At 35.0% G+C, this 9,994-nt stretch overlaps 1 protein-coding gene across 1 annotated transcript; it reads left to right on the top strand.

Annotated features, from left to right (window-relative positions):
* Positions 1-2,620: 2,620 nt before the first annotated feature.
* LOC132554803 (tyrosyl-DNA phosphodiesterase 2-like) lies at positions 2,621-9,716 on the top strand. The gene is made up of 6 exons (XM_060219117.1): positions 2,621-2,779; positions 4,830-4,936; positions 5,141-5,257; positions 6,162-6,372; positions 7,449-7,619; positions 9,100-9,716. The coding sequence occupies exons 1-6, from the start codon at positions 2,630-2,632 to the stop codon at positions 9,415-9,417; spliced, it is 1,074 nt and encodes a 357-aa protein (XP_060075100.1). The 5' UTR covers positions 2,621-2,629; the 3' UTR covers positions 9,418-9,716.
* The last annotated feature ends 278 nt before the right edge of the window (positions 9,717-9,994 follow it).

Raw genomic sequence — 9,994 nt, 5'->3', positions numbered from 1 at the left:
AAAGAAAGAGAGAGAGAGAGAGAGAGAGAGAGAGAGAGAGAGAGAGAGAGAGAGAGAGAGAGATTTGCTCGCATTTCATGGCTAAATAAATATATTCTTACAAAATACATCTTAAACATATCTTACACTATATTATACATTTAACCACACCAACCGAATCCTGCTATCACACAACACAAGCATGCTCGCGAGCCATGAAAATTTGGACACAAATTAAACTAATTGGAAACAAATAATTATGCGATTTCATAGAGAGACACAAGAACGTGGAACGTGACCTGTCTAAAACCTGCGAGTACTCAATATGTTCAGCTGGAAACATATAAATAATTTGTCATCACTTGAGTAGTCTCCATGGCCAATTAATAATTTATCTAAACTGAACGGCAAATATTTATGTAGGTTTCTGAACATGGCAAAACGTTAGTCGTTATATCTACCACATGCAAAAGGGCTCCATTTATGGCGGAGTTTGGTTTATAAAATATTTAGCTTCCGATCTCCAACTAGGTAGTAATCAGGTACATTAAATGTTTCATTTTGTTGTGAAAAACGCTCTTTGAAGATCTTAAAAGAGGGTGCAGTTTTAATATTAGTGTCTAGATCATTCCACAATCTTAACGTAGAAGGTGTGAAAGAATTAAGAGTAGATTGTAAACGAAAATTATGAATGGACTAACTTATGGAGTTTTTCAAGTTGTATTGAGTTAAGGAAGATACTAATGGGGAAAGAAGGTCTGTTAGGTATAAGGGAGTCATATTGTTGTGAATTCTATAGAAAAGTTGAAGTTTGCGGTGAGTGTGTCGTTTAGATAAGACTTCCCAACCAGTCTCGAAATCAAGAGATACTCTGCTAGTAAATGAAGGCAGACCAGTGACATTACGCGCCGCTTTAAGCTGTAGTTTTTCTAGTTTATCAGCGTCCGCAACAATATTCGAACAGATGCAGTATCAAACTAAGATAAATTCAAAGCATATTTTAACTTACGAAGTATCCCAATATTATCAATATGATTAGTCCATTTACAACTGGCATCTAGACAAATGCCTAAATGTTTATGATGCTCAATAAAATCGACATCAACATTATTAAAAACTTAATTTATGTCAAGTTCCGGACTGGTATTCGAAATAAGAAGCGCTTCCGTTTTATTGGGATTAAACTTTACAAGCCAATTTTCTGTCCAGTTTTGAATTGTTTCAAGATTTCTGTTAGTAGTAGTTTCCAGTTCGATGGGGAGTTGGAAGAGATTGAAAAGGAAGTATCATCTGCAAATAGACAGGAAATACTGTCAAGATTATGCCTTATATCATTTATATACAAAAGAAAAAGAAGTGGACCCGAGGCAGAACCCTGTGATACACCAGCATTTTGTTGTTTTAAAACGAGAAGTAACATTATGAATAAATACTTGTTGGGAACGATTATTAACGTAATCCGATAGCCAGTTTAGAAGCTTTCCAGTGATTCCGTAGCTTTATGTACAAGACCTGTATGCCAAACACGATCAGATGTTTTTGAGATATCAAAAAAAAAAAAAAAAAAGACGTGTGTTTACGTTTTTCTAAACTTTTACACACATTATGATAAATTTCAATTAGTTGATGTACTGTTGAATGACCTGGCTGGAATCCAAATTGGTATTTATATATTAATAAATTTTCTATTAAAAATTAAGAACTATGTGATAACGTTTCCAAATACCTTCCCTACAGTGCTTGATAAGGCTATAGGTCTATCATTATTGGGACATTGTATATGACCATTCTTGAAAATGGACAAGACCAGTGCTTTTCCCATAAATTATGATGTATTCTTTGATTACGAGACTTTCTGAAAATAAGAAATAACGGAAATGACACATAAAGAACAGTATTTTTTTAACATTTTGTGATCTTCGATGTGAAAGGCGGCAAGTGTGTTACCTCTGTACCACACGACCACCCCATATGCATATACTGTATATGTTTAGATAATGCAACCAAAATTATAGCAAACTCAAATTAACATATTAGTGATTAAAAAGCAATTAAATGGCGTCTGGAGTCAGCCTTGAAAAGCTATCGCATTGTTTTTTTTCGCAGAACTGACATTGAGCTTCCTTTCCTAACCATTGATTAAAATATGAATATACCTTGACATGTTCACAGGTACTCGCTGACTCAATTTCATTATCACTTATCACTAACAAACCACATAATAGCTTTAGTTTTTAAAACGGTATTGTGTGGATTTAATTACTAAGTGCTATTTGAAATTGAGTCATCAGGTACATTGGTCTAATTGACAAACAGTGGTTTATCGACATATGTCTCTGGTTTGAGAGAGAAAAAAATCCCTCACATAAAAGTTGTTAATTTGCACTTAATATTGATCACATTGCGTTAGATATCTGTAGAATGTGCCTATTCAATATAACTTAAAAAAAATATATAGATATATACACGAAAACAAATAAAGCTGCTTTATTTATTAACGACTTAGAGTATGAATAAATACTCTGCATTCATGTACAATGAAACTCGGTATCGATAAGGATTTTTACTGTTTTCCGGACTTTTTTGTTGTGTCCGTGTTTATTCTATATTAATAGTTATTCAACTTCCGATTTCAAGCGGGAAAAGCAAGATGAGCGATTCCGAAGATGACAGTCAAGATGACAGTGCACTTCCGAGTCGCGAAGAGTGTGAATCGCGATGCCAAAAGTTTGCCGAGGTCACCGGAACGGATACAGCTTTGGCCATGTTCTATTTACAGGACGTAGAATGGAATGTTGATGTAGGTAAACCTGACTATAGGGGTACATACTGATGAACGGATAAACGGACAATAGATGGTAACTGAACTAAGATTCTAAAATCAGTATCGTCTCATTTTACTCTTGAGTCTTAATATGTGTATATGTTGTTACACAATCGTACACGTTTCGATAAAGTTTCCTGTAATAATCGAAGGTGTAATTATATGACAAACTTAAATATAGTCATGTACGAGTTACTTCCCCTGGATTAAGCAAAGATGCTAATTCAATATAAATTTTCTTTCACAATATACATTCTTTACAACGCAACTTTATACAAACATGCATGAATGGGGAAAGAGGACGAGAGGGATTTACGTTTACAAGTATACAAATAGGAATAAGACAAGTTGTACAATACAGCTAGTACCTTGTGACAGATATATGAGAGGAGAGTGTCAAAAAGCATGCTTGCATGATCGAATAGTGAGACCCAGTCCATGGCCACTCTCTTAACACATGTTATAATGTATTACACTTGGTAAATGCGGCCACTAGTAATTCTGCCAATATCTGGTCAGACATCACACCTCCAAACCCAGCATATGAGTATATGCATGGAATAGAAACGCATACAGGTAATGCCTTACGCAGACTGGCTGCACAGGTAATTTTAAGTTGGATAAAAATGGATTCACCTACCTGAACAACAGTACAGGCACATGTATGTGTTTATTTATTTTTACAACAGTTCAGTTGCAAAACAAGTTATTTCAATAAGTCACTCTTGCTGACCTAGATGTAAGTACGCAAGGGGTTTTATTGCGAGAGGAAACTTGAGTACCCGGGAAAACCCACATGGTGGGGCAGGTGACTCCTAACCTTTTCAAGCCTGTTCAGCAATTGAACCCTGGATGGCTAGGTGAAAAGCCTCACTGTGCTGCATGACCCCAAAAAGTGTTCCAAGATCTCATCATGAACATAAATTAATATTGAAATAACCGCTATCCATAGAAACCTTCAGTTTACTTCCAAAACATCAATGATAATCATAATTAATCATTACAATTATTCCTATAATTTAGTTCAGTTGATCATGAATCAAAACATGTTACTTGTTATATCACGTTACTGCAGAAACAGAATCAAATGCTCCACAAATTTTAAGTTACAACATCTTGTGTATCATCAAAAGTCACCTTGTTACAGTATAATGTCAATGTATTTTGTGAATGGTCTAACAAAATTTTTAACAATCAAACTCAAATGGGTGTTCAGTATGTTGTCATATTCTTTCACATTTCACTACAACAAAAAAGTATGGATATCACAAATTGGATATGTTGGAAAATTAAAAGTAAGTAAGTTTGATACTCAATTCAGCCTGACTCACTAGTGGGGACTAGCACTCTCCTACCCATGAAAAATGTATTATGCTGCCAGGTGTAGAATAGCAAAGGTATGAATAACGTATAAAGTGTAATAACACATGTATCCAACATATTTTATACATAATATGGCATGTCACAGTCAGAATTTCTGGGTAACTATATGTGTATGAAGAGGCCTGTCTCCCCATCTGTTTTCCTGTTGCATTCCTTCGTCAGGGAATCAATCTTCAAATACATTTTACATTGAATCTATTGTTTATCTGCAAAAAAATTGACATTCTGACACACATTGATATTTTGGCATAGTAAACCAAATGTGACAGTATTATGACAAACACATGCTGGTAACTCAGCATTCAAACACAAAAGAGTTCTAAACTTAACAACCCATATTGCAGTGATGCCCCCTAGACCTGATTGCAAATAAAAGTGAGCCAATCAATGCAAGTTTATCATATCTACATTTAACATTTCCAATTAATTTAGCTCAGCTGCCAAACACCTCAGTGTCAAACCAGGGATAACTATGATATAGTGTTTCTTTTTGTTTGTGTCTGATCACATAAGAGCCAACATTCAATTAATATTAACTGTATTACATAGTTCAGAAATATTTTTGGTCATGTGCATTTTGAGATTTTCAGTCAATGTAATGACAAATTGTTTGTATCAAAATTGGCAACAAAGTTTTTTGCAGACTGCCCTAAACAAATTTTATGAAGCACACAGTGAACAAGAAACAGCAAACTTAAAGAGAAAGATTAAAAGTGATGAAGAGGATGTGGAATACTGCAAGCAATCAAGGTATCCAATGCTTTACTATAAATACTAGAAGTAATGTATTATTATACATCAGTGTTGTAAAAACTGACCTGGACTTGAAATAATTAGGTCAAATCCAGTTCATTCAGAATGATCAGACTGTTAGGCCAGTCAAATAGGAGCAATGATGTAATATACCATTCACTGTTGCATCTATTAACTTTTATGGTATGTTACATTTTACAGAAAAGAAGAGATTGATCCAGAACCACACAGGATTCGCCTGATGTCCTGGAACATAGACGGACTTGATGATGTTGCTGTTCAGAGAAGGACCAAAGCTGTTTGTGACACCATCAACAAGTGTGTACATTACATAATTCTTTACTTCAGCACAAAATGTAGGTGTAACAACAAAGTCTTGCTTAACTTGATAAAAAAAGGAAAGACAAAGAAAATGGTGTCATGGAAATAAATAGCTTTAACAGTTAATGTAAAGTTCACTTCATTATGAACTTAACAATACTGTCAAGGTCACAGGTGTCAAATAAATAAAATAAATTCAACAACTTCTTCTCAAAAACCAAAAGGCCGAAAATGCTGGTATTTCGCCTGTAGCATGCTGGGAAGGGCTACACAGTAGTCAATATTATTGACCTTAACCATTTTTCCAGGTCACAAAGTCAAATATTTAAAAAAGATTTAAGTCACAGGGATCAGATGTGCTGAAATGCTTAAGCAACTTCTTCTCAATAACCGAAGGTCCAAGAGTCTTTATATTGGGCCCGTACATGCTTTTTCAACAATCAATATGTCTATATAAGATGTAGAGCAGTTGAGCAATTTAATTTAGACCTATTTGGCTTCTTTCATACATAGGTCTTTATAGCCAGACAGCTCTTAAGGCTGGTGGACCTCTATTTTACTTGAATGTGAAAAGGAAAATTAGTTTGTTTTTAGCTGGGTTTAGCACTCTGTAAACAGTCTGGGCCATTGTGAGACAATGTCTGCTCCCTCACGGAACAACATACGGTAAGCCAGTTGCATGTCGTACAGAGCAATGCAGATGGAGTGTCATTCCCAAGGATGCAATTGCACCAGCACAGACTGGTCCATTTCTTGGCATTTTGAGAAACACATACCACCATAAGGAGTGTCAATCTATGCACTATAGGTCTTTATGTAGGCCAAAGGCTATAGAGGAAAATTAGATTGTATAGACAAAATATTGATTCTTCTTATGTGGCAGTACGTTTTCCTGTTACAGAGAGAACCCTCATGCTGTGTTTCTACAGGAAGTGACATCTGTAACACAAGCAATTTTGGAGTCTGGCTGTCCTACATATCAGATAATTCCGGGAGGAAAAGAGGAATATTACACCTGTATGTTGGTGAAGGTAGGAATGGTAGAGGTGATACACCACCAGACACTTCCCTTTCCTAACACACTTATGCTGAGGAACCTCCTGCTTGCACAGGTAAGAAATTCAACTTCTCTTCTTCAACATACTAGAAACTTGTGTAACAGATGTGAAGTGACCTGAAAGGCTAATCTATGGAAATAAAACCTGATAGAATTGTAAATGTTTATCTAGTGAAAGCAGATCAGTTAATCTGTCATCATGAATGAATTAACAAATTTTATTCTGCTCAAAAATTGCTTAGATTGTGACACAGGTCAGAAATGCATATACATCAATACATTTTTGTATGTACACGTATCAGCTTTATCTCACATGTTTGAAAGGGCTTGCTTTCCATTTTCATAGATACTGTGGATGTGAAATGACATAAGCCAGTATATTAGGTCATAATGATCTTCTTGTTTTTTTTTTTTTTAAATCCAACAACTTTTTAAGAACTATATTCAAATTAAGACAGTAACTTGCTGATATGGACTGCTGCAATGTTTAGAAACTAATAAAATGGATTGATATTAATAGTTACAAGGATCAAATTCATCTTAAAAAAAATGCTAACTGATTTTTTCACATTATATAAGATACTGAGTGATGGCCTTTAGCCAGTAGTATGCTGAGCATCATACTTTAAGGTTTACAATCAGAAATGACACCGAATGTATTGAAGTTCACAATTGTAAAATAAATTCCTGACAGTGGTCCTAATATACCATATGTTTAACCCAAAATCATCAGGATGAAGGATTCTCTTGTTATCAAATGATTTTAAGGAAAGTGGGTAAAGAGGGGAAAAGATCAGCCTTGCAAATGACCAGCAAAAACCATTGAATGTTGGCCACCAAGATCCAGTAGAAATCTCTTGTTTATTAGATACTATTAGTGAAATGGCATTAGCCAAAATTAAAAATCACAAATATGAGTAAGTTTAACATTTCAGAAAATGATTCAGTTTCAGAGAAAAAGATTTAATTACCTTATGTTTATATCTATATGACCTGGACTCTGTTTGAATGTCTAAATATTTGGAAGTTGTTTGTAAACGTAAATTTATAATAGTGAAAAAGGCATGGTCAGTGCAGACATGCTGAAGCTAGTGTTATATCTTCATGTCATCTGGACTGTTCTTATTACAGTGTAAGATCAAGGGAGAAGACTTCGTGTTGATGACATCTCATTTGGAAAGTACTAAAGACCATTCCAAGGAACGTGTGGCTCAGCTGCAAAAAGCTTTTCGTGTGATGCAGAAATCTTCAAAGTCTTGTACGGTCATATTTGGAGGAGATCTGAACTTGCGTGACAAAGAAGTTTGTATTTTAGTTTTGACTTCCAAGATCACATATATATGCATTAACAATTTTCTCATGATAGGATTTGTATTGCATATGCATTTATATTGAAATGAAAGAAAATTCCAATAGTAATTATCCACTTGCCTGTGACATATTGTTCTTTGCCTGGCCATCTTGGGTTTTCACAGTGAATTGCTGTAATTGCTAAGTTCTGGATGAATCTTAAATTTCATTCAGTTTCTACTTGGTTCAAAGTCTATAGTATAATGTAGTTAAGTATTGTCCAATGTATTTCATATTCAACCTAACTTATATATTTATGCATATTGAATCAGGCTGCATGAATCTAATTGGTTAATCAGTTTTAGCTCACCTTGTCAAAAAGACCAATGAGGTTATGCCATTCCGCATGTGTCTGTCATCTGTTCATCAACTTTATAGCTCACCTGGTCAAAAGGACCAGTGAGTTTATGTCATACTATGAGTGTCTGCCGTCTGTCCGTCTGTCAGTTCATCCACTTTTTCCACAATTTGTTAATAGTCATGAATGAATGAGCAGATCTTGACCAAATTTGGTCAGAAGCATCCTTGGAGAAAAGAGGAGGTGGGGCTCTGGCCATCTGGGGCCTGAGGGTTGGGGCCCAATAGGGGAAATCAAATCAAATTCTTTAAAATCCTACTTCTCCTGAAAGAAAGATTGGATTTTGCCATAATTTGGTCTGAAGCATTTTAGGGTGAAGGGGAGTCAATTCGATATAAACGGTAGATCTCGGCCCCATGGGGCCAAAGGGGCTTTGCCTAGGATTCTGTCTCAATTTGGGCTGAAGCTAAATGCTAACACCCTTAGGACAGAGGGTTTGGGCACAATGGGAAAATAGATATGTTGTGTGTTGTGTGCTTGGGTATTGAGAATTCCTTTTCCTTTAGTTTTGATGAAGCATTTTCAGACAAGCAAAGCCATGTGTGATATACAGGCCCTATTGGCCTCTTGTTGTACCATTGTTGTTATATAAAGTTCATGTCAGTTGCCAAATTTAACAGACGCTGAACCATTCTTTTAAAATTTATGCTTTATTTTAAAATATATGCAAGATGTGTACTAACTACACTATTTGTATACATAATACATGTGTATTTAACATAGTTGTTTAGTGTTTCAAATTCTGATTGATTTCTTCAACTAAGATTGGTATATATATATGTTGTCTTACATATATACAGTTCTCTGATTGATTGATACTTCATACCAAGTCCCAATGAGGTAAAATGAAGTAATTTTATGAGATAAGTGAGGGACAGAAATTCTACAAATGATTTATCCTATCATCATAGCATAACATGAATTGTATTTTGAAATTTTTTCAGTGATGTGGTTTTGACTGATCATCTGTGTAAAACTTTTGGGTTGGAGATATTTCCAGATACATTTTAGAATTGGTCATGTGATTTCATTTTTTCTGAAAAAATCAAAAGTCATTTTGTTACTTTTTTGTAGGTAGCCGGTATTGGAGGTCCACCTCCAGGTATCAAAGATGTCTGGGAGATGACTGGTCAAAGACCAGAGGCAGCATTTACCTGGGACATGTCGAGGAATGACAACAAAACCTTCCCCGGGAAGTTCAAGCCCAAGTTAAGATTTGATCGCTTGTACATTAGAGGGGCTGAATCACCTGTCATTGAACCTGTTTATCTAGAACTAGTTGGACTGGAACGTGCTCCAAAGTGCGGAAAATATCCTAGTGATCATTGGGGATTATTGTCACACTACAATATTATATCCAAGGTCAAGAAACTTGTTTCAAAAGTTAAATAACATAACTGTACAACTTCTTGTTTGTGTTGCATTGAAAAATGATGCCTTGATTATGATCAGCTGTAGAAATGCCAATTTTTCTATCTTACTTCTGCCAGGAGAAGTTTAATCTTTGTACTGATGATGGACATATGGAAATGATTCTCTCCATCATAGAAGAGTTCTGATTGAAGGATATGCTGTTTTAATTCTGTTTTTGTTATGTTGGTACTTCACACCTGGTTGTTATGTTGGTACTTCACACCTGGTTGTTATGTTGGTACTTCACACCTGGTTGTTATTTAAATGTCCTAAGTTACTGGGATTTTTTTTGTTTTTTTTTTCTACAATTTGAATATTTAGTAATTTGTTATTAAAGTCTTTAAATGTAAAGATGAAAACGTGTCTTCAGCATTTAAAAGCATGTTTATAGGTATCAGAGGTTTGGACGGCCAGAGGCATTGGTTAATTCAGCTCAGTGTTTCTGACATTTAGCTAAATGTATTGAATTGTGTTAGCATGCACATTTAAAGAAAGAATAAATAAATCTCAACACTCTAAGAAGGCTTGTTGTTAAATTTCAACTCAATTCAACTTC

This window comes from Ylistrum balloti, unplaced genomic scaffold (assembly GCF_031769215.1).
Source record: "Ylistrum balloti isolate Yb309-2 unplaced genomic scaffold, AGI_CSIRO_Ybal_v1 Utg369642, whole genome shotgun sequence".
Lineage (NCBI taxonomy): Eukaryota > Metazoa > Mollusca > Bivalvia > Pectinida > Pectinidae > Ylistrum > Ylistrum balloti.
The sequence above is the reverse complement of the archived record's forward strand: the minus strand, read 5'-3'. Positions and strand labels throughout refer to the sequence as shown.